General features: G+C 40.5%; 1 protein-coding gene across 1 annotated transcript in view; it reads right to left on the bottom strand.

Annotated features, from left to right (window-relative positions):
* The window catches only part of PIGL (phosphatidylinositol glycan anchor biosynthesis class L), a 156299-nt gene that overhangs the window by 6753 nt on the left and 123392 nt on the right, over positions 1 to 26154 (bottom strand). Inside the window, exons 4-5 of the mRNA XM_073668015.1 lie at positions 25973 to 26040; positions 3524 to 3555 (exon numbers count right to left, since the gene is read on the bottom strand). Of these exons, the coding sequence (XP_073524116.1) occupies positions 3524 to 3555; positions 25973 to 26040 (100 nt within the window). The remainder of the gene's footprint in view (positions 1 to 3523; positions 3556 to 25972; positions 26041 to 26154) is intronic.

Below are 26154 nucleotides of genomic sequence, written 5' to 3'. Positions count from 1 at the left end.
TGCGGATAAAAGCAGCAACATTTGCATATAATGACTGAAATTAACCAAGAGATGGAGCTCTATGCATGGGAACTAGCTGACAGCGCTGGGCGGCGGAGCACTGGCTAAGTGCCGGCTTCTGCTGGAAAAAATGCTTTTAGAGTTTACATTTTGTTTTCTTACTCAATGATAAGAAGAGCAGTGACTTCCCGCAGGTAATAGCTACAACCCGGGAGCACCGGCCAGCAGGGTGCGCAGAGGACCGTGGTAAACAATGGCCGACAATCATCCACAGACTGGACATTGGGAATACAAACTATGGTTCTGTGACTTCATAAATAGACCTGAATCATGAGCAGTTTGGCCATTATCAGGATATTATATCGTGAGACGCCATGGTAGACATCGCTTCAGTTCCATCGTTATAACACCCTTGCGGTTCCAAAATTAGTTCCTAGTTGTAATCTTAGGGATGATCAGTGGATCTAAAAGTATTAAAGTGGATCTTTCACTAGAGTTTACAATTTAAACTATGTATATAATTAAATACATCTATTAGACCTGATGAGGCTGACATATTTACTTTGAAAGTCCATGTCAGAATAGCTGTATAAAGCAGTTAATTGAAAAGGAGATAAATCACAAAAAACCAGCCATACTTATCTGGTCACAATACTAATGCAGGATGCAGCAGATCCTAATGATAAAGGCGGGGGCAGCAAAGGTACAAAATACCGATGAGCAACCACTCATGTCTGCCATTCATGAAGGGGTTGTGGCTTGTATAAGGTGCTAGTAACAGATAAGTGTAGTGCACAATGATGGCTTACAACCTATTAGTGAAGCCCATAGTATTAGATCAGGTGGCGGCCCAGCAATATATAAGTACACCCTACAGACACCCTATTCCCCCCACCAATCAACAATAGAGGGCTGGATGCAGCAAGCAAACAAGAATAAATAAATAGGGTATTAGCTGATCTTGTGGCCAAAATATGTAAGATGGTTGCTGTGTGATCGATTGCTCATCAGTATTTTGCACCTGTGCTGCTTTCACCTTTTATCGGACTGGCTGTATAAACCTGATATTAAAATTAGCATTTAATGAGTCTCCACCCACTCAGACTGACTGACAGCTGCAGCTTGTACTTAGCAGTGTGGGATCTCAACAACAGGAAGGTGGAGGAGGGACATTGAGGACTTGTCAATCAAACTAAGTGGGTGGAGGTAAACTTTCATAAAGGATTATACAGCCATTCTGACATGGATTTTCAAAGTAAATTCACCATCCTTATCGGGTCTAAGATCTATTTAAGAATGTTTGTATGTTTTTCAGTTTGTATTGTAAAAGTTGGAAATTAATTTTAATGCAAATGCTGAACAAACTTCTTGATCTTCCGTGTGGGCTGGATGCTGTGCCAGAAACAGATCACAAGCAAATTGAGCATGAGACATAGAGCTGGTTTTCTTTCCTCCTTCCAATGACTTTTCAAACCAGAGAATAAAAAATTGTGATTTAAAGAGTTGGGCAATGAGATTTAGATGGTCATATCCATCCTAACAATCACAGCTGCTGGAAAGGAAGAAACTGCTCCAGACAGTGTATATGTGCCACTTTAAAAAGGGTTTTCGATCTAAGCCCCCTCACTCTACAAACCTCTATGCATTTGATCATTATCTATGATGATCATGATTTGGTTCAGGGCTCCAGTATACTTGACAATCACTCCTGTTATGCCAGTTTTCGCAAGACTGTAATGCTGCCGCGTTTTAGCATAATTTTCCAGCCACAATAACTGGACCTCTCATGGTTTTACTGGACTGAAGTTAGATTACTATAAAGCCTTATGGAGATCTAAGGTCAGTTCAGTAGAATTATGGAAGGTCCAGGAATTGCAGCCATAATACAGTGGGGAAAAGAAAGTAGTCAGCCACCAATTGTGTAAGTTCTCCCACTTAAAAAGATGAGAGAGGCCTGTAATTGACATCATAGGTAGACCTCAACTATGAGAGACAAATGAGAAAACAAATCCTGAAAATCACAGTCTGATTTGGAAAGAAATTTTGGTGGAAAATAATTATTTGGTCAATTGTAAAAGTTCATCTCAATACTTTATATCCTTTGTTGGCAATGACAGAGGTCAAACGTTTTCTGTAAGTCTTCACAAGGTTGGCACACACTGTTTCTGGTATGTTGACCCATTCCTCCATGCAGATCTCCTCTAGAGCAGTGATGTTTTGGGGCTGTCACTGGGCAACACAGACTTTCAACTCCCTCCAAAGGTTTTCTATAGGGTTTAGATCTGGAGACTGGCTAGGCCACTCCAGGGCCTTGAAATGCTTCTTCCAAAGCCACTCCTTCGTTGCTCTGGCGGTGTGCTTGGGATCATTGTCATGCTGAAAGACCCAGCCAAATTTCATCTTCAATGCCCTTGCCGATGGAAGGAGGTTTGCACTCAAAATCTCACAATACATGACCCCATTCATTCTTTCATGTACATGGATCAGTCGTCCAGGTCCCTTGGCAAAGAAACAGCCCCAAAGCATGATGTTGACACCCCCATGCTTCACAGTAGGTATGGTGTTCTTTGAATGCAACTCAGCATTCTTTCTCCTCCAAACACGACGAGTTGTGTTTCTACCAAACAGTTCAACTTTGGTTTCATCTGACCATATGACATTCTCCCAATACTCTTCTGGATCATCCAAACGCTCTCTAGCAAACTTCAGACGGATCCAGACATGTAATGGCTTAAGCAGGGGGACACGTCTGGCACTGCAAGATCTGAGTCCCTGGCGGCGTAGTGTGTTACTGATGGTAGCCTGTGTAACATTGGTCCCACCTCTCTGCAGGTCATTCACTAGGTCCCCCCCGTATGGTTCTGGAATTTTTGCTCATCGTTCTTGAGATCATTTTGACCCCACAGGGTGAGATCTTGTGTGGAGCCCCAGATCGAGGGAGATTATCAGTGGGCTTGTATGTCTTCCATTTTCTAATTATTGCTCCCACAGTTGATTTCTTCACACCAAGCTGCTTGCCTATTGCAGATTCAGTCTTCCCAGCCTGGTGCAGGGCTACAATTTTGTTTCTGGTGTCCCTCGACAGCTCTTTGGTCTTCACCAAAGTGGAGTTTGGAGTATGAGTTTTTGAGGTTGCGGACAGGTGTCTTTTATTCTGATAACAAGTTCAAACAGGTGCCAGTACTACAGGTAATGAGTGGAGGACAGAGGAGCCTCTTAAAGAAGAAGTTACAGGTGGGTGAGAGCCAGAAATCTTCCTTGTTTTGTAATTGACCAAATACTTATTTTCCACCAAAATTTGAAAAAAAATTCTTTCCAAATCAGACAATGTGATTTTCAGGATTTGTTTTCTCATTTTGTCTCTCATAGTTGAGGTCTACCTATGATGTCAATTACAGGCCTCGCTCATCTTTTTAAGTGGGAAACCTTGCACTATTGGTGGCTGACTAAATACTTTTTTCCCCACTGTACGTCCTAACAAACATATTAATACATGGCACTGATGAGAACAGATAGCTCATACCTTCAGGTAACTTTCCAGAACTGTGGAGGGATCTAGAAAAAGGAGAGAGACATTGCTATAATATTAGGCAAATGGCATAGGGACACAATACCTGAACATCATAAAAATAAAATGCATGCAATGTGTACTACTAATGTTCTTCTCCTAATGGTTTGTAATCTACCAAGAGGACAGAAGGATCGGGCGCTTGAATTTAATCAAATGTGTTTGGGGGACTGCCAGCTCTCCCCCTGAGTTATACCCAAGGGCAGTCAGAAGGCCTCCATACACATTAGATGGTTGGTGGATTGAGCCAACTGGAGCCTGAAGAACACAGAGTCAGGGAGATATCCAGAACTGCCCATGGGTATGTGAACACATTAAGCATTTGTTGCTTACCCCATGTGCAGGGCATTGCAGTAGATTAGGTATCCATAGTTACAACTGTATGAGTGGTTGTAACCATGGATTCCTAAGCCACTGCAATGCCCTGCACATGGGGTAAGCGACATAGCGAATCAGAAGAACTATACTACATTTCTAATTAGAGGTATTTGCTAATATTATTATTATTACACCTAACAACAAGTTGCTGTTGGAGGAGGCTGCAGGAGGGGGGCAATAAAGAAAAAATAATCTGAAACGGTATCAAATTGTATCTTTAATTAACCTATCAATCTACTTTCCAACCTATAACTTCCTCTTTACATGATACATTTATGGAACTACTACCAACTTTATGTCATCACTTGTTAGGTTGGGCATGTTTTGTTCCTCTTTATATTTATGTCATGTCAAATATTTTTCAGTAAACTGAACTTTATTAAAAATCTTTAACACATGTTAAACCTTATGATAATAGTAAGTTACAGAAATGGTTGTCTGCTGAAAACAAGTTATCCAGACTATAGGGGATAACTTATTGATCAATTGGGGTCAGACTGCTGGGACCCATCCCAATCGGCAGAAAGGCAAATTTTTATCCCTATTACAAAATGGACCTCTGCTCCATTCATTCTCTATGGGGCTGCTAGAAAAAAGCTGAATGCAGTGCCTGGCAGCCCCATAGAGAATGAATGGAGCAGTGGTCGAGTATGTGCACTATCACTCCATTCTAGATAGAAGTGCCCCATTCTGCTGATCAGTCCCAGCAGTCGGACCCCACCGATCAATAAGTTATCCCCTATCCTGTGGATAGGTGATCATTTGTTTTCACTGGACAACCCCTTTAATGTGAATGGTGTAATACTTTATTTTACCTGTGGTGGCACTGCAGGAGAATTGCATACTCATTCCTAGGTTTCCCTTCAGATCATTAATGATTGTTCATGGGTAGGACATCCTGTGATCAGAGGACTTTTCTAAGAAAAAGTAATTGCCCAAAACTAACAACCCCTTAAAATCTTCCTACATGTCAGACAGCTTATTCCATAAATAGCACTGTACATGTTGCTTTACTACGATGGTTCTCAAGGCAGTAATCTGTCAGTTTTGTACTTTCCAGAACTGTCTGCAAAACACATCTCCACTTTCAGAAACCTCTGAAAGAGGTACTGTGGAAAAGTGAGTGTGATTAGGACATAATGTTCTTCGCAAGTATACAGCCGATGGCAAATGGAGCTGTAAACTGGATAAATGATCATAATGACACTATGACTGCTCATTTTCCTTTTCTTAATTAAAATTCCGACCTGGCTTGTGATTCCAGTTAGGCAAAGTCTCTAAGAGTGAACGCCTTCTTATTATCTGGCTGTGGGATCCAGGCCAACTAGAGGAAAGGTTCCACTTCCCAGAAGCTCAACTAAGGTATATTCTGGTAAGACAGGATCGGGATGTTGTAACCTAAACTGTAAAGCTATGTTGTGTTGCCGCACAGCACCGTGGAAAACCTCTGCCTATATCTCAAATTGAATGAGATAAGTAATAAGCTTAGCAATTGAGTCTTTACTGATTGCTTCTACCACATCTACTAAAGTCAGTAGATCGTTTGCTGGTGTTGTCCCAAGTCACAACACATCCCAGGTTGCACGCAGAGTAGTCACTGACTAGCAGAGCGAGCCAAGGGATAACTACACAAGCCGGGGTGCAAACCGGAGACATTAAGACAATGACAAATTCATAACAAAAGTACACAGTCAGGAATAGCCGAGAACTCAAGCCGAACGGACAGATAAATAAAAAGTCCAAAGTCAGGCCAGAGAGGCACTAATACTGGGTTTACAAGTGTCGATCGCAGCCATTAAACCAATGTGGATCAGCTATACTCAGCAGTCGTTTAATAGCCCGTTTAGGCCAGCCGATCACAATTCTATATGCACAGAACAATCGATATTATGATCTTTCTGTGAGCATAGATTATCACATTATTGCCAGCACATCTGTTTACACAGGACGACGTGCCGCTGAGAACGATGATTTTAACGCCATTGATTTAAGCCAGCTTAAAATCATTGCACCCTACAAAGAAGCTCATTCATTGGGTGTTGCTGATCTATTTAAACAGCCCGATAGGAATGATTATTCCCCAAATATATGTCTTAGACTGGCTTCACATCACGTCTGCCCCTAAGTTCAGTATCTGCGTTGGGGCTTACATCTGAACCCCCACAAAATGTATCATTGACTATAATGATGCCTACGGAGCCACTGTGTGCATCATTTTCAGCCATATATGCCTAGTTGAGGTGGGCAGCAAGAGTAGTCTACCACGTCTTGGAGCCTGCCAAGAAAATTATGTACTACAGAGCACACTGACTCCGTCTGCATAGTCAATTGCTTCGTCAGCACAAACACCAATTTTGCAGGGGTTCAGACGTGAGCCCCGACAGAGCCACTAAATGTAGGGTCAAACTTTGTGTGAACATAGCCTAAACGCAGCATAAGAGGTTTATCCATAAGAATGAAACACTCAAGGAACAGGCGGGTCGGAATACCAGACATCTGCTCAACGGAAGGAAATCTGTCAGAACGATTCACTAGTCCCAAACTGTTTATATGGTCATGCTGCTCTCTGAAAGATAATGTCACCCATACCTTTACTGATGTAATCTGTTGCTTCTTGACTGAAAAATCACTGGCTATATTAATGGACAAATTAGGCTTAAGTGCTCTGATCAGAATGCCCATCCTAACCACTTTCTGCCAGCTCTACTCTCCGCCCAGCCTCACCTCTTCGGCTTGACTGATAGCTCACAGGCTGTATAGCCAAGCTAGTGAGCAGTCAGTTGCACAGAGGAAGGTGGCACTGGGTAGGGAACAGAGCTGGGGAGGCCAAAGCTTGACAGGTGCTTTGACACACCCAGAGTACTTAAACTTCATTTGCATATGAAGTAAAACAGTGATTTTTTTCATAAATTTCATAAGTAAATGTGTGGATGACATTAACTTTTAGAGAGCAACATGTAAATGCTTTGAGGAGCAAGGGTGTGGCGGATCGTTCTGATAGATTCCCGCCAAGCACACCAGACAGTATAAGATTAATACAAAAGTTGGCACTGAGTAAAGCAAAGACGTTTAAACAGACTATTGGGACAGATGATTGGCAGCTGAACCCATCCTGTGATTGATCCACTGACCAGCTCACCTGATTAGTCTTAAGAACTGACCTTTAAATAACTGGATGGCACTGCACACATGCTGGTCATCATCTCTACCATTGCCACCGAGATGGCCAGTGGCAGCACCAGGCGGAATGGCTGGAAGAATATGATGGAGTAAGTTTGTGAACTGAGTACTTGATGCAGTAAAGTAGACTGCCACAGCTCCATACTTTAGAGTAGCAATTCTAAACCCTGCTTAGAATTTTGATTTCTTAAAATCAAAATGAGAGTGATGCCATCACACTTATATCTTCCGGAAATTGGCCAATCCTATCCGATCCAATTATATCCAATCCAAGATGCTCAAATACAACATAGAAAGAGTCTTATTTTTTATGTCCCCAAATCCTAGACTCGGGCTCAATTCAATGTTGGATTTGAGCCCTTTTTTGACAAGTTTTTTTGTGTGTTGTTCCATTTTTTTGTTTGTGCCAATGTCATTATGTATATGCCTATTTTTTATTTTTTTCAGTTTGCCATTGTGGTGGAGTTTAGGGATTCCAGGTGTTCTCCTTTGATTCATCATTTACAACTTTTTGAAAAGTTGCTGAATTTGCTGTAAATATATTCCGGTTCTCAACTGGAGTAATTTTATGCACGCCAGGAATTTTGGCTACATTTTTGAGTCATTCTGCAAAATGTGCAACATTTTGCATCAAAATGTTGCAAAAAAATAATGAAGACAAAAACAAAGATCTTTTTTTTTTAATTTGGACAAAATTCACTTTGAAGAATTGGGCCCTAAAAAACTGGCAACGAATATAAGACAAAAAAAGAAAAAAAGTGACTTTAAAAAACGCTAGTGATCAAATGGTGCCTTTTTCTTTTACCTAAATGCTTTCAGCCTCATGAGAAAAAAGGTCAATGGACAGTGTGAAATCGAAAATGAGTAAAAGGAGGACTATCCAGCAAGCAAAGAGTTCTTTAAATTGGTTTTCTCACAAACACCAGCTGATTGGTGTCCATTCTTATCACAACACTGGTAAGCAACTATACCCAAGGACACAATTGTTGGTATCCTTCTGGTAAAGTAAGAGAAATCCACAATTAAAAAAAACAACAAGCTAATGAAAAAAAATGGTGGGAAGCATAGAAAAGATTTTAAATAATTTGACCATGGGGACATGTGAAACTAACGTGTATATTGTAATTAGCATCACAGTTATCTACAAACTTGTAATCAGTCAATCTGCTGTTTTAGAGGGTGAAAAGTAGTCACTGTGCTGTTTGGTATCATGAACATAAGCTAAAAAAAGCGAAGGAGAGAGTTATCTCAGTAGATAAAAAAAATGATACACAAACATTTTAAAGATAAAGGCTATAAGACCATTGCCAAACAGCTTGATGCTCCTGTTACTACAATTGCACAGAGAGTACAGACCAAAAGTTTGGACACACCTTCTCATTTAAAGATTTTTCTGTATTTTCATGACTATGAAAATTGTACATTCACACTGAAGGCATCAAAACTATGAATTAACACATGTGGAATTATATACTTACCAAAAAAGTGTGAAACAACTGAAAAATGTCTTATATTCTAGGTTCTTGAAAGTAGCCACCTTTTGCTTTGATGACTGCTTTAAACACTCTTGGCATTCTCTTCATGAGCTTCAAGAGGTAGTCACCGGAAATGGTTTTCACTTCACAGGTGTGCCCTGTCAGGTTTAATAAGTCGGATTTCTTGCCTTATAAATGGGGTTGGGACCATCAGTTGTGTTGTGCAGAAGTCAGGTGGATACACAACTGATAGTCCTACTGAATAGACTATATCAAAAAGGTCAATAATTACACCTCCCAATAGGATATTTATCACACAAAGCTCGGGCTACATAGGCCTGGCCTAAAGGAAGATTCAGTACAAGTTCATTAAAATCAATTATTTTTATTTCAGAATTTTTTTTTTTTAAAAATTCCTTTAAGATTAAAAAACAGTTGCCTTCAGATATCAATACAACCTCAATACTGGCTACAATGTCATGCCACAGTACATAATACAGACATGCCTACAAATCCATGGTGCCTATATTGCACTCCCCCTATGACCATAAAGTGCTGTAAATAATTAGATCCAATCCACTCTAATCCCAACATAAAGTGCAAGTGCATAAGAGATGCTTTTTTCCTGTATTTAAGAAAGTTAACTATACTTGAGTGCTATGTGTAGAAGTTTTGATAATATTTACAAATGATAAAAACCCTAAAAAAGGGATTGAAAAGTGCATGAGTGCTATGTGTGGAAGAATACAGTGTTAAAACTAAAATCTGTTTAAAATAATGACAGTGCTAAAAAGTGTAAGATTTCATTTGTGTACAATGACAAATAAAAAAGTGGTGTAAATAATAAGGCTAAATTATTAAAGTGACACTACACATAAATAACAGAACAAAAAAAGCAAATTATACACCAAATAACAATAATGCAACAATAACCATCGTGAAAAATTGATTATTACTGCCAAATTAATGGTATAACTAAAAAAAAATTTTTCAAAGTCCATAATTATCACTCTTCTTATCTCCTTTTGCTTCCTTCCTTTCCAATCAGGTCGTCAATTGCACAGTCCAGACTCCACAACCATCCCCCTTGAGGACTCCCCTCCAGGCAGAAGAGTCCCCCCAAACACCACTCACGACATCCCGACGTCCAACAATTTATCAGCGGGTAAGAACTAGATGAATAAAAACATAGTTAAAATCACTTAAAAAACGGACTTTTAAAAGAAGTGCCCCACAGAATGTAAAGGATGGTAAAATGCCACCAAAATCATAAAAAGTCTTTCCTGTGATTCAAAAGGCGTGATATACTATGCACAATGCCCTTGCAAAAAAATTTACATTGGTCTAACAACCCGGGAATTGAAGGTAAGAATGAGAGAACATGTGCTGGATATAGAGAAATCAATCTCAACAGATGAAGTGGCTGGGTTGAGGACTTTTCCCAGGCACTTCAAACTCTATCACAACAGTGACCCTAGGGGTTTGAAAATAAAAGGAATCGACCAAATCGATATGGGTACCAGGGGTGGAGACTTGAGTCAGGCCTTGGCAAAACTTGAAAGCAAATGGATATTTAGACTTGGTACAATATCCCCCCAGGGTTTAAATGAACAGTTCGGGATCTCCGCCTTTTTATGATATAGGATAGTTTCATTGAGGGAATTATCTGCATTTGTTGTAAGCCCCGTTTTTGTGAATAGTATTATTCCTTACTCTAAAAATACAAACATCTATCCCGGTAGTAGTAAACAAATTGCACCTTTGGTGGCATTTTACCATCCTTTACATTCTGTGGGGCACTTCTTTTAAAAGTCCGTTTTTTAAGTGATTTTAACTATGTTTTTATTCATCTAGTTCTTACCCGCTGATAAATTGTTGGACGTCGGGATGTCGTGAGTGGTGTTCGGGGGGACTCTTCTGCCTGGAGGGGAGTCCTCAAGGGGGATGGTTGTGGAATCCGGACTGTGCAATTGACGACCTGATTGGAAAGGAAGGAAGCAAAAGGAGATAAGAAGAGTGATAATTATGGACTTTGAAAAAATTTTTTTTAGTTATACCATTAATTTGTCAGTAATAATCAATTTTTCACGATGGTTATTGTTGCATTATTGTTATTTGGTATATAATTTGCTTTTTTGTTCTGTTATTTATGTGTAGTGTCACTTTAATAATTTAGCCTTATTATTTACACCACTTTTTTATTTGTCATTGTACACAAATGAAATCTTACACTTTTTAACACTGTCATTATTTTAAACAGATTTTAGTTTTAACACTGTATTCTTCCACACATACAGTGGTGGCCAAAAGTATTGGCACCCCTGCAATTCTGTCAGATATTACTCAGTTTCTTCCTGAAAATGATTGCAATCACAAATTCTTTGGTATTTTTATCTTCATTTAATTTGTCTTCAATGAAAAAACACAAAAAGAATTGTCCTAAAGCCAAATTGGATACAATTCCATACCAAACCTAAAAAAGGGGGTGGACAAAAGTATTGGCACTGTTTGAAAAATCATGTGATGCTTCTCTAATTCGTGTAATTAACAGCACCTGTAACTTACCTGTGGCACCTAACAGGTGTTGGCAATAACTAAATCACACGTGCAGCCAGTTAACATGGATTAAAGTTGACTCAACCTCTGTCCTGTGTCCTTGTGTCTACCACATTGAGCATGGAGAAAAGAAAGAAGACCAAAGAACTGTCTGAGGACTTGAGAAACCAAATTGTGAGGAAGCATGAGAAATCTCAAGGCTACAAGTCCATCTCCAAAGACCTGAATGTTCCTGTGTCTTCCGTGCGCAGTGTCATCAAGAAGTGTAAAGCCCATGGCACTGTGGCTAACCTCCCTAAATGTGGACGGAAAAGAAAAATTGACGAGAGATTTCAACGCAAGATTGTGCGGATGGTGGATAAAGAACCTCGGCTAACATCCAAACAAGTTCAAGCTGCCCTGCAGTCCGAGGGTACAACAGTGTCAACCCGTACTATCCGTCGGCGTCTGAATGAAAAGGGACTGTATGGTAGGATACCCAGGAAGACCCAACTTCTAACCCCGAGACATCAAAAAGCCAGGCTGGAGTTTGCCAAAACTTACCTGAGAAAGCCTAAAACGTTTTGGAAGAATGTTCTCTGGTCAGATGAGACAAAAGTAGAGCTTTTAGAGAAAAAGCATCAACATAGAGTGTACAGGAAAAAAAAGAGGCATTCAAAGAAAAGAACACGGTCCCTACAGTCAAACATGGCGGAGGTTCCCTGATGTTTTGGGGTTGCTTTGCTGCCTCTGGCACTGGACTGCTTGACCGTGTGCATGGCATTATGAAGTCTGAAGACTACCAACAAATTTTGCAGCATAATGTAGGGCCCAGTGTGAGAAAGCTGGGTCTCCCTCAGAGGTCATGGGTCTTCCAGCAGGACAATGACCCAAAACACACTTCCAAAAGCACTATAAAATGGTTTGAGAGAAAGCACTGGAGACTTCTAAGGTGGCCAGCAATGAGTCCAGACCTGAATCCCATAGAACACCTGTGGAGAGATCTCAAAATGGCAGTTTGGAGAAGGCACCCTTCAAATATCAGGGACCTGGAGCAGTTTGCCAAAGAAGAATGGTCTACAATTCCAGCAGAGCATTGTAAGAAACTCATTGATGGTTACCGGAAGCGGTTGTTCGCAGTTATTTTGGCTAAAGGTTGTGCAACCAAGTATTAGGCTGAGGGTGCCATTACTTTTGTCCGGCCCATTTTTGAAGTTTTGTGTGAAATGATCAATGATTTGATTTTTGCTTCATTCTCTTTTGTGTTTTTTCCTTGCAAGCAAATTAAATGAAGATAATAAGACCAAAGAATTTGTGATTGCAATCATTTTCAGGAAGAAACTGAGTATTATCTGACAGAATTGCAGGGGTGCCAATGCTTTTGGCCACCACTGTAGCACTCATGCACTTTTCAATCCCTTTTTTAGGGTTTTTATCATTTGTAAATATTATCAAAACTTCTACACATAGCACTCATGCAATTTTTAATCCCTTTTTTGGGGGGGGGTTTCATCATCTATAAATATTATCAAAACTAAACGGATCCTAGCTTTTAGCATTGCATATTCTTACATATAGTACTCGTGCACTTCCCTGTCCCCTTTTGGATTTTATCATCTGTAATCATGATCATATGGGTAGTCTGGGAGAATATGACAGGTTAGTTTTCATTGTGCAATGTGTACACGCCCCTTAGGGTTGGCACGCCCCTTCTGAACTTCGCTACCTCTGTATGGGGATTCCATAACAGAGAGTGCGCATGCGTGTGAACGGACCCGTTGGACTTCCGGTCCTGCGCAGTAGACACGCTATGTGTTCCACCGCATGCGTGTCAGACGCAGGATGTCGGAAGTCACTTTTACACATACGGGACTTCCAAGTAATTACGCATGCGCCGCAACCACTCTGTCTTACTTAGAATAATTAGATCCAGCTGGTGAGAGGGATACATAAAACGGGACACTGCGTACATACACTTACGCCCCCATTGAAGAAGCATATGGCGAAACGGCGTTGTCGGGGCAGATTTCTTCAAACACCTCTACAGTCTTTATCTTGTTATCAATAGTCCACATGTAAGTACTATTTTTCAGTTCATGCCTATGGCTAACATGATTTGATACATATATCTCTCCATTGATAACTTGACTAGGTGCTGTTTGTGTCTCTCACATACTGGGTAACTGTATCAATGCACTCATACTTACAAGTATAGTTAACTTTCTTAAATACAGGAAAAAAGCATCTCTTATGCACTTGCACTTTATGTTGGGATTAGAGTGGATTGGATCTAATTATTTACAGCACTTTATGGTCATAGGGGGAGTGCAATATAGGCACCATGGATTTGTAGGCATGTCTGTATTATGTACTGTGGCATGACATTGTAGCCAGTATTGAGGTTGTATTGATGAAATCTGAAGGCACCTGTTTTTTTAATCTTAAAGGAATTTTTTTAAAAAAAAATTTCTGAAATAAAAATAATTGATTTTAATGAACTTGTAGTGAATCTTCCTTTAGGCCGGGCCTACGTAGCCCGAGCTTTGTGTGATAACTACTGAACAGACTGTTAGAATTTGTATTATGGCAAGAAAAAAGCAAAGAAAAAGTAAAGAAAAACGAGTGGCCATCATTACTTTAAGAAATGAAGGTCAGTCAGTCCGAAAAATTGCGCAAACTTTGAAAGTGTCCCCAAGTGCAGTTGCAAAAACTATCAAGCGCTACAAAGAAACTGGCTCACATGAGGACCGCCCCAGGAAAGGAAGACCAAGAGTCACCTCTGCTTCTGAGGATAAGTTTATCCGAGTCACCAGCCTCAGAAATTGCAGGTTAACAGCAGCTCAGATTAGAGACCAGCTCAATGACACACAGAGTTCTAGCAGCAGACACATCTCTACAACAACTGTTAAGAGGAGATTTTGTGCAGCAGGCCTTCATGGTAAAATAGCTGCTAGGAAACCACTTCTAAGGACAGGCAACAAGCAGAAGAGACTTGTTTGGGCTAAACAACACAAGGAATGAACATTAGACCAGTGGAAATCTGGGCTTTGGTCTGATGAGTCCAAATTTGAGATCTTTGGTTCCAACCACCGTGTCCTTGTGCGACGCAGAAAAGGTGAACGGATGGACTCTACATACCTGGTTCCCACCATGAAGCATGGAGGAGGAGGTGTGATGGTGTGGGGGTGCTTTGCTGGTGACACTGTTGGGGATTTATTCAAAATTGAAGGCATACTGAACCAGCATGGCTACCACAGCATCTTGCAGTGGCATGCTATTCCATCCGGTTTGCGTTTAGTTGGACCATCATTTATTTTTCAACAGGACAATGACCACAAACACACTTCCAGGCTGTGTAAGGGCTATTTGGCCAAGAAGGAGAGTGATGAGGTGCTACACCAGATGACCTAGCCTCCACAGTCACCAGACCTGAACCCAATCGAGATGGTTTGGGGTGAGCTGGACCGCAGAGTGAAGGCAAAAGGGCCAACAAGTGCTAAGCATCTCTGGGAACTCCTTCAAGATTGTTGGAAGACCATTTCCGGTGACTACCTCTTGAAGCTCATCAAGAGAATGCCAAGAGTGTGCAAAGCAGTCATCAAAGCAAAAGGTGGCTACTTTGAAGAACCTAGAATATAAGACATATTTTCAGTTGTTTCACACTTTTTTGTTAAGTATATAATTCCACATGTGTTAATTCATAGTTTTGATGCCTTCAGTGTGAATGTACAATTTTCATAGTCATGAAAATACAGAAAAATCTTTAAATGAGAAGGTGTCCAAACTTTTGATCTGTACTGTATTATTAAAGGGGTTGTCCACTACTAGGACAACCCCTTCTTATTCTCCATGTTTGGACCCGATAAAATAATAAGAGCTATAGTCACCTCCTGTAATCAAGAAGAAAAATGGGAGTTGTGGCTGCTCTCTCATCTCCCCTTGATTACTAATACGTCCGATGGAGGAAACAGTGCCGCCAGCGGGGATTGGGTATTGGGCTCACGTGTTATAACAACAGCATGTGAACCCCCGGGAGAGCGAGTGCCAACACCGCTGGAACAGCGATCAGGCCAGGAGAACCTGTTTGTTAGTAGTTTTCTGCTCTAGCCCGAGAAGAGGAGTACAATCTATGATCCTCTTACTCCTTTAAAATAGCCTTTGACATTTTTAGGCCACCAATTTATTTTTGGGTGGTATCTCTCCATGATGGTGATTAGGGAGCCACATTTGGCTCCTGGGGTTTCATGCCTATGGATGCCCAGCAGTTGCCCATTTCGGGTAGCATTGTTCACTTGTGGCCACAGCACTAGTACAGTCAAGACCAGATCAAACAAATACATGTTTAGCAGTTTTCATTCTATTAGGATGAATCCCATGTTACATTGCTCATTTTTTGAGACAATATAGATCCATTTCTTGGGGGGATCATAAAAGGATTGTGGAGTTATGATACATCTGGATTGGTTTTGTTTCTTCAATAGTAAAACTTTATATGACAAGAAAATCAAATACAAAGATTTTCCAGCTGAGAGAACATTCAGACCTGCAGGAAATTTTTTTTGGATAATTACATTTTACAATGGACCCATCATGAAGTAGTTACGACTCGGGAACAATCACTGATCATTGTTTGAGGAAACCATCACAAGAAGATGGCACAAAGGAACAAGATGTTTGTGAACGCAAAGTTAACAAAGAAGAAAATCAAGTTTGACCTGTGTAATAATTCAAGGTGTTCTGAGCTCCGGCTTGTTAGATTGCATGTAGTGCCTGCATTCATGCTTGATGGTATCGAGGTATAAAAGATGCATCCATAGTATTAAAAATGTTATTTTCATGTTTAAGTTTAAAGGGAATCTTTCAGATTCCCTTTAATAAGCATAAGTGCTCTACTTTTATAGCATAAGGAAGTCCCATAAGAAAAAGTGGGGTTTCATATTTTTAAAAAACCTTTTATATACACAAGTTCCCTAAAAATGAGCAGATCATAGACTGCCAGCTGGTCCGGCAGTAAGCATTCAAATTTCCCTGCAGAGCCGCCCACCATAGGATAAATGAAATCACTGGGCCATCTCGGATGTGTTCTGTCCTCCAAAGAGAGACGCAGTAGCCGCTCTGGCTATTAGAGGAACACCAAGATCTCTGGAGATAGACTTGTAACCTTGAGATTGTTCATATTTTTCAAAATTTTTGTTCGGTTCTCAAGTCCTCAAACAGCTCTCTTCTCCTCTTTTTGTTCTCCATATTTAATGTGGCACACACAGACACACAATGCAAAGATTGAGTCAATGTCTCCCCTTTTTCAGGTGTGATTTTCATATTGCCCAAGCCTGTTACTTGCCACAGTTGAGTTTGAACGAGCATCACATGCTTGAAACAAAGTTGTTTACCCACAATTTGGGAACGATGCCAACAATTTTGAATGGCCCATTGTTGGAGTTTCGTGTGAAATTATGTCCAATTTGCCTTTTTTTCTCAGGTTTTTTTTTTGTGTTGTTCCAATACACACAAAGGAAATAAATGTGTATAACAAAACGTGTAATTGCAAACATTTTATGGGAGAAATGCTTCATTTTCTGGAACAATTTCAAGGGCGCCAACAATTTCGGCCATGAATGTATCTAAATAGCCTATCAGAGCTTATGTAGAGATGGGTGTGGGTGAAATAAATGGCTGTTTAGATAAGATGTTAATAAGATGTTACGTAGCTGGTATCACAGACATCTATACATTACCATGTATATAGTACAGCGGGTGGAAATACATTTACCATGACTACAGGTATTTGCTAATTATTGTCTTTATGTGTATCCTCTAATAATTTAATAAAATAAATGAAGATTACCATTGAAACATCACAGACTCAATCACTATACAAGGCAATGTATATATGTCTGTGATACCATCTACGTAACATCTTATCTACACAGGTATTCTTTTTACATCTATTTTACCCACCCATGTCTCTATATAGGCTCTTAAAGGCTGTAATTCTCTTTATTCTCCCTTGTTGGTCGCTCCTCTCCAGGTGTTTTCCCATTTTGGTTTGCCCCATCATGTTCTAGGCAGGGCTTTATATATTATCCTTTCAGTGCACTTCCTTGCTGGCTATACTTCAAGGTGGATTTGTGCTAAGAAGTTCCAGCCCTTCAGTGAAGGGATTTCCCTGCTGAATTTACACCGCTTATATTCTTGCTGTGTGTCTGTTTGTCTACCTTTCTAGCACCTTTTCCGTTTACCACTGTTAGGTTTCTGGGAGGTTACACTAGTTTCATTTATTTTTTGGTTCTCCTGACTATTCCCTCTCTTCCCTTTTATGAACGTGCTTTAAGTGTCTCACTCTAGGTCTTCGTGTCCACCTGCACACCTTTCTCTCCCCTTGTTGGCAGTGTGCCTTCCCTCTGGTTCCTCAGGAGGCATGAAAAACCCCTCGATGGCCTTTTAGGTCCAAGGTGGTGTTTTTAGTTGTGTGGCTAGGGATTGACTAGTCTGTCCAGGGACCAGTTGGGTGCAGGTGCGGCTTCTCTTTATAGTTAGTCTTCCTTACTACCCGTGTGTGAGTGTGGTATGTGCATAACATTTTCATTAAGATTTTTTATATCGTCTACATTAATTAGTTTGCATTATTGTACCTAATAAAGCATTATATTTTTACTATCTTGGAGCCGATGCAAAAGTTTGGGCACCCTGCATGGTTAGAACCTAGTAGCACCAGCTTTTGAAAGTATCAAAGCTTGTAAACCCTTTTTGTAGCCAGCCTAGAGTGTTTGAATTTTTGTTTGAGGGATTTTCATCCATTCTTCCTAGGAAAATTCTTCCAGTTCTGTGAGATTCCAGGGTAGTCTTGCATTTTTGATCTAGTCACAGATTTTCAATGACGTTCAGATCAGGGGACTGTGAGGGCCATTGTAAAACGTAATGTTTCTCACCCTGGGTCTTCATGTCCACCTGCACACCTTTCTCTCCCCTTGTTTGCAGTGTGTTGCAGTCTAACTTGGGCTCTATATCCATTTTCTCCTTGGTTTTACATTATCTTTTGGGAGATGCCTTGATTATCTAATATATATATATATATATATATATATATATATATATATATATATATATATATACAGTACAGACCAAAGATTTTTCTGTATTTTCATGGCTATGAAAATTGTACATTCACACTGAAGACATCAAAACTATGAATTAACACGTGGAATTATATACTTAACAAAAAAGTGTGAAACAACTGAAAATATGTCTTATTTTCTAGGTTCTTCAAAGTAGCCACCTTTTGCTTTGAGGACTGCTTTGCACACTCTTGGCATTCTCTTGATGAGCTTCAAGAGGTAGTCACCGGAAATGGTCTTCCAACAATCTTGAAGGAGTTCCCAGAGATGCTTAGCACTTGTTGGCCCTTTTGCCTTCACTCTGCGGTCCAGCTCACCCCAAACCATCTCGAATGGGTTCAGGTCTGGTGATTGTGGAGGCCAGGTCATCTGGCGTAGCACCCCATCACTCTCCCTCTTGGTCAAAAAGCCCTTACACAGCCTGGAGGTGCGTTTTTGTTCATTGTCCTGTTGAAAAATAAATGATGGTCCAACTAAATGCAAACCGGACGGAATAGCATGCTGCTGCAAGATGCTGTGCTAGTCATGCTGGTTCAGTATGCCTTCAATTTTGAATAAATCCCCAACAGTGTCACCAGCAAAGCACCCCCACACCATCACACCTCCTCCTCCATGCTTCACGGTGGGAACCAGGCATGTAGAGTCCATCCGTTCACCTTTTCTGCGTCGCACAAAGACACGGTGGTTGGAACCAAATTTCTCAAATTTGGACTCATCAGACCAAAGCACAGATTTTCACTGGTCTAATGTCCATTCCTTGTGTTCTTTAGCCCAAACAAGTCTCTTCTGCTTGTTGCCTGTCCTTAGCAGTGGTTTCCTAGCAGCTATTTTACCATGAAGGCCTGCTGCACAAAGTCTCCTCTTAACAGTTGTTGTAGAGATGTGTCTGCTGCTAGAACTCTGTGTGGCGTTGACCTGGTCTCTAATCTGAGCTGCTGTTAACCTGCGATTTCTGAGGCTGGTGACTCGGATAAACTTATCCTCAGAAGCAGAGGTGACTCTTGGTCTTCCTTTCCTGGGGCGGTCCTCATATGAGCCATTTTCTTTGTAGCGCTTGATGGTTTTTGCAACTGCACTTGGGGACACTTTCAAAGTTTGCCCAATTTTTCGGACTGACTGACCTTCATTTCTTAAAGTAATGATGGCCACTCGTTTTTCTTTACTTAGCTGCTTTTTTCTTGCCATAATACAAATTCTAACAGTCTATTCAGTAGGACTATCAGCTGTGTATCCACCTGACTTCCTTCTGCACAACACAACTGATGGTCCCAACCCCATTTATAAGGCAAGAAATCCCACTTATTAAACCTGACAGGGCACACCTGTGAAGTGAAAACCATTTCCGGTGACTACCTCTTGAAGCTCATCAAGAGAATGCCAAGAGTGTGCAAAGCAGTCATCAAAGCAAAAGGTGGCTACTTTGAAGAACCTAGAATATAAGACATATTTTCAGTTATTTCACACTTTTTTGTTAAGTATATAATTCCACATGTGTTAATTCATAGTTTTGATGCCTTCAGTGTGAATGTACAATTTTCATAGCCATGAAAATACAGAAAAATCTTTAAATGAGAAGGTGTGTCCAAACTTTTGGTCTGTACTGTATATATGTATGTATATATATATATATATATATATACACACACACATACACACACAATCACATGCACACACATACAGGTGCTTCTCACAAAATTAGATCATCAAAAATTTAATTTATTTCAGTTCTTCAATACAGAAAGTGAAACTCATATTATATAGAGTCATTACAAACAGAGTGATCTATTTCAAGTGTTTATTTCTGTTAATGTTGAGGATTATGGCTTACAGCCAATGAAAACACAAAAGTTATTATCTCAGTAAATTAGAATACTTTATAACAACAGCTTGAAAAATGTTTTTATAATCCGAAATGTTGTCCTACTGAAATGTATGTTCAGTAAATGCACTCAATACTTCGTCGGGGCTCCTTTTGCATCAATTACTGCATCAATGCTGCGTGGCATGGAGGCGATCAGCCTGTGGCACTGTTGAGGTGTTATGGAAGCCCAGGTTGCTTTGATAGTAGCCTTCAGCTCGTCTGCATTGTTGGGTCTGGTGTCTCATCTTCCTCTTGACAATACCCCCTAGATTCTCTATGGGATTAAGGTCAGGCGAGTTTGCTGGCCAATCAAGCACAGTGATACTGTTGTGTGTAAACCAGGTATTGGTACTTTTGGCAGTGTGGACAGGTGGCAATTCCTGCTGGAGAATGACATTTCCATCGCCAAAAAGCTTGTCGACAGAGGGAAGCATGAAGTGCCCTAAAATTTCCTGGTAGACGGCTGCGCTGACTTTGGTCTTGATAAAACACAGTGGACCTACACCAGCAGATGACATGGCTCCCCAAACCATCACTGATTGTGGAAACTTCACACTAGACCTCAAGCAGCTTGGATTGTGGCCTCTCCACTCTTCCTCCAGACTCTGGGACCTTGATTTCCAAATGAAATGCAAAATTTACTTTCATCTGAAAACAACATCTTGGACCACTGAGCAACAGTCCATGTCTTTTTCTCCTTGGCCCAGGTAAGACGCTTCTGGCGTTGTCTATTGGTCATGAGTGGCTTGACACAAGGAATGCGACACTTGTAGCCCATGTCCTGGATACGTCTGTGTGTGGTGGCTCTTGAAGCAATGACTCCAGCAGCAGTCCACTCCTTGTGAATCTCCCCCAAATTTTTGAATGGCCTTTTCTTAACAATCCTTTCAAGGCTGCGGTTATCCCGGTTACTTGTGCACCTTTTTCTACCACACTTTTCCCTTCCACTTTCCATTAATTTGCTTGAATAATGCACTCTGTGAACAGCCAGCTTCTTTAGCAATGACCTTTTGTGGCTTACCCTTCTTGTGGAGTGTGTCAATGACTGCCTTCTGGACATCTGTCAAGTCAGCAGTCTTCCCCATGATTGTGGAGCCTACTGAAACAGACTAAGGAACATTTTTAAATGCCTAGGAAGCCTTTGCAGGTGTTTTTTTTGTTAATTATTCTAATTTACTGAGATAATGACTTTTGTATTTTCATTGGCTGTAAGCCATAATCATCAGCATTAACATAAATAAACATTTGAAGTAGATCACTCTGTTTGTAATGACTCTGTATAATATATGAGTTTCACTTTTTGGATTGAAGAACTGAAATAAATTAACTTTTTGATGATATTCTAATTTTGTGAGAAGCACCTGTATATAGATAGATAGAGACAGACAGACAAACAAAATAACTTTCAGCATTCTCCCTTCGCTGTAGGACACAGCCCCTATTGTTTCAATAGAAGCAAATACACAGATGCAGACACTTAGAGGGTCAAGGTAGGTTGCAAGATTTCTGATAAAAAGAAAAAGTGAAATTTCAATTAATCATTATAGATCGTAATTTCACAGAACGGAGGACGGCCGTGTATACCAAATTCATTTCACCATAATCTGCTACGGTGACCAATGAGTGACATTTTGCTGGCGTTATAACAAGAAAAAAAACATCATATTCTGCTATAAAGGTGAATGTAAATGAGGCGACTGTACACAACATTTTTATGGTAGGAGAAACAACAACCATAAAGATTGAAAAGCCGACAGTTCTGGTAGAAGTAAATCACAGCCCTGGATGCTCAGTGAAAGCCCGGTATCCACGGCCGGAGAAAGCAGCTGCCACAGTATCCGTGATACCCATCTGCTGACGGGTTAATGAATGGCCTCTTACATAACAGTTACCATGGGAACCGGCAGAGCCGCATTCACAAATGTGGGGGAGCGAGGAGCGATTTCTATACACAATTGAAAGACCCATAGAACAGCATGAAAGAAGCATCAGATGGAGGCTGAGACGTCACCCCAAACCTGTAAATGCAGCTCTGTCCGAAAGCAGAATCGGACACACTTCAGGAGCCGCCTTTTATTGAGAATGAAAGCGACATAGAGCCCCCCTCATGTTACTAGTCAATAATGAGCAACATCTTCTGGCTTTGGGGGGAGGGGAACTCTCCTGCCTTTAAAAAAAATGGATGTGTGATTCCTGGAGTTACCAGGGCTGGTATACATGTTACTCCAAAATGAAGAGACCCCAGATACTCAAACACACAGAAAAGCACGCTACCATTGTAATACTGCTGAATGTGTCTGCTATGGATTTGCAATAGGTGAATAATAAAAAAAAATGTCCCAAAATTGGATTGTCTGAACATATGCCAAGGAAAGTGAACAATTTAATGTGACCAGGATCAGGACATAGCAGCGCTTTGGATGCAGCGTATTTTCGCTGTGTCCAATCACACAGTTAAATTCGCATATGGTCATTACACAATGCAGAGTTACCGCATCCTATACATTCTAATGGGGAAATTTCTGTTACGGAGACTAGGGTCTCTGCAACAGAAATGAACATGCTGCGGTTCGTAAAGCCGCTCCGCCGGTGAGTTTACGCAGCGTCAGATAGAAGCACAGTGGGCATTGGATTTCTTTAAATCCCATCCACTCTGCTTCTACTGTACAAAGCAGCATTTTGGACGCAGCGCAGGTGAGCTGCGTCCAAAACGCTGCTATTCCTGATCGTGGGCACGTACCCTTAGACGATCGGCACTTGTTTGCCAGCCTTTTATACAGGCCGAAAGCATTCCCATTGCACATACAATGATCGCGCTATGCGCCTAGAATCACATGCTGTCGGCAGCACAGGTTCTGTTTACACAGGATGATGCGCTGCTGACAATGAAGAAGCGCTGCTTAAAAAAATAATTTTACAACTGTTAGTCTGTTAGATCGGTGGCCTGATGGTACAGGTCAATAGGAAAAGAGGTTTTTAAAAGAAGAAGAGGGTCATCTTAGTCTTGTTCTATATACAACAATAATACAGTATTGCAGTATAGAGTAAAAATGACATTCCAACCTACCGGCAACCCACAATCACATCAAGTGGACGGGGGTGATGGAAGCTGGTGCACGCACGCCCTGGCAACCAAGACATTTAAATAAAGCCGTTAGTAATTGACGGTGGTAACTAAATGTTTAAAGAAGCCCTTCTAATAAGTCCGCCCCCCACCCATAAATCTGTGTATATGTGTATTTAATGTAATTTGAGTGTGTTAACATACTCACCTAGCGTCGTATTCTCCAGTTCCTGGCGCAGTTACGCACCTCTTCTCAGTGATGCGACTAGACCCATGTGCATTGTAAGGTCACTTTGGCCTAACGATACAAATTCTAGGCCAGGACTTCCGATCGCAGACCGTGTCGATTTGGGGCCACTCATGGCTGGAAGTTCTCCGGTTTCCTCCCACACTCCAGAGACATACTGATAGGGAATATAGATTGTGAGCCCCAATGGGGACAGTGATGAGGCCTGTAAAGTGCTACGGTATATGATGGCGCTATGTAAGCAAAGCATAATAAATAATAAATAAGTTTGTGCCTAGTGTGAGGATGCACTGCGCGGCGGTAAGAAGATGTGATAAGGACTGTACAGGGGACATTGAGCAGTGGAGGTGAACGCTACATCTTACATTTATTATGCCCTGAGGATTTTTCTGACCCCAGAACATAAGGGACATTTAATTCGGAAGGAATAAATTCTCTACAAATTGAATTTCTAGGTAAAATCCACATAATTTGGTAAATTTGAATCTCATCAGCTCCGCTCATCTCTAATATTTAATAAAGCAAACATGTTACATAGTTACATAAGTTGAAAAAATTTGTACATTTTGTCACTAATTTAACTATAAACCACAATGTTATGTGTATCAACAAAATCCAGCCCTTTTTTGAAAGCTGTTATAGTGTCGGCCATTATTACCTCTTGTGGTCGGCATCCCAGAGCCTGACTGCTCTAACTGTAAAGAACCCTTTCCTGTTTAGCTGCCAGAATCGCCTTTCTTCCACCCGTAATGAGTGCCCCCTGGTCCTTAGTATGGTCTTTGGATGGAGTAAGTCATGTGCCAGTCCTTTGTACTGACCACAAATGAGATCTCCTTGGAAATTTCTTTTTTCTAAGTTAAAGAAACCCAACTTTTCCAACCTCTCATCATATGAGAGGCCTCCATCCCTTGTAATAATCTAGTCGCTGCCTTTGAACTGACTCTAACTTCTGAATATCCTTCTTAAAATGTCATGTCAGGATCAAGACAGAAGATATTCTCACTATAGACCTTTCAACACCCCAGAAGGTTACATTGGGGAAATGGAGACACAGCTATACACTGTGGGGACCATCAATAAAACACTGTACGGCAGAAATTTTTTTACTGCTTTCGGTGTTTTCATGCCATTTCTTACCATTTTCTGGAAAGTAGGTGGAGCTTAGTAGAAGGGGGTGTGACTTATCACGACCCAACAGATTCACTATGATTTATGCCAGAAAGTGACGCAAAATTTTAGCAGAAATGTAGTCCAGCTTATGATTACAGTACATTTTTTTTTTTTAACTTCTGTGTACGGGCAGTCCACAAAATACACCAAATTCATTAGTAGGTATAAGCCTCTTATTGAAGTCCTGCTATGTGCAGCACAAGTGATCGGATGATCGCAGCTTCTAGTCTCCCATGGAGACTATTGAAGCAAATGAAAAGTTAAAAAAAAAAAAAGTTTTTAAAAATATTAAAAAAATATAGAAAAGTTCATCATCTCCCTTTCGCCCCATTCAAAATAAAACAATATAAAAAAAATCAAAAATATAGGTTTGGTATCGCCACGTTCAGAATCGCCCGATCAATATATAAAAAAAATGAATCCGATCAGTAAAAGTAGTAACAAGAGAAAAAATCAAACTGCCAGAATTAGGTTTTTTATGGTCGCCGCAACATTGCAATAAAATGCAATAACAGTCGATCAAAACATCGTATCTAACTCAAAATGGTATCAATAAAAACGTCAGCTCGACACGCAAAAAATAAGCCCACACCCGGCCCCAGATCACGAGAAATGGAGACGCTACAGGTCTCGGAAAATGGTGCCAATTAATTTTTTTTCACAAACTTTGGATTTTTTTTTCACCACTTAAATAAAAAAGAACATATACATGTTTGGTATCTACAAACTTGTAATGACCTGGAGAATAATGATAAAAGGTCAGTTTTAGCATTTCATGAACTTGGTAGAAAAAACAATAGTGGAATTGCACTTTTTTTTGCAATTTCACCGCTCTTGGAATTTTTTTCCCATTTTCCAGTACATGATATGGTAAAATAAATGGTGTTGTTCAAAAGTACAACTCATCCTGCAAAAAAAAGCCCTCACATGGCCATATTGATGGAAAATTAAATAAGTTATGCTGCAGCCAATCAGATGCAAAATTCATAATCCCTTCAGACTGTTTATTCTCAGTCGGACGGAATGTGAAGGGCGCAGCGGATCACGGACGCTGATTGGCTGCAGTGGTCACACGACGCTGCCCGAAGAAGCAGCCATGAAATGGGGGAAGAACACAAAAAAGAGTAGAGGAGAATACTTTCTCTTTTTCTTATTTTCCCACCACCATTGTCTCATTTTCAATGAGTTTAAAAGTAGTGCAAACCCCTTTAACAACCTATCCAATGCACTGTACCTAGCCAAACCTGTGAGTTACCTAAGCAGAATTAATAAAAGTCTCTGCATTTAGAGGGATGTTTGTGGTATACAAAGTTCTATGAAGAAATCGGATTAGGCAATAAACTTGGTAATAAAATGTGTGATAAAATGAAGCACATTACCTCATTGCAAGGTACAAGGAGATATGGTTGTAATGTCCACTGACACCTCCCTCATCGAACGTGATCACCTGGGAACACATCATCATCATACATCAGATTAATAATCAAGTGAAAAAACATGTTGTAAAAAGTCATAAATACAAGCCTACAAAAGGAAATTCACTTACAGGCAAATTAAATGG

The sequence above is a fragment of the Phyllobates terribilis genome, unplaced genomic scaffold (assembly GCF_046119375.1).
Source record: "Phyllobates terribilis strain yellow unplaced genomic scaffold, ASM4611937v1 Scaffold_2__4_contigs__length_985480577, whole genome shotgun sequence".
Lineage (NCBI taxonomy): Eukaryota > Metazoa > Chordata > Amphibia > Anura > Dendrobatidae > Phyllobates > Phyllobates terribilis.
The sequence above is the reverse complement of the archived record's forward strand: the minus strand, read 5'-3'. Positions and strand labels throughout refer to the sequence as shown.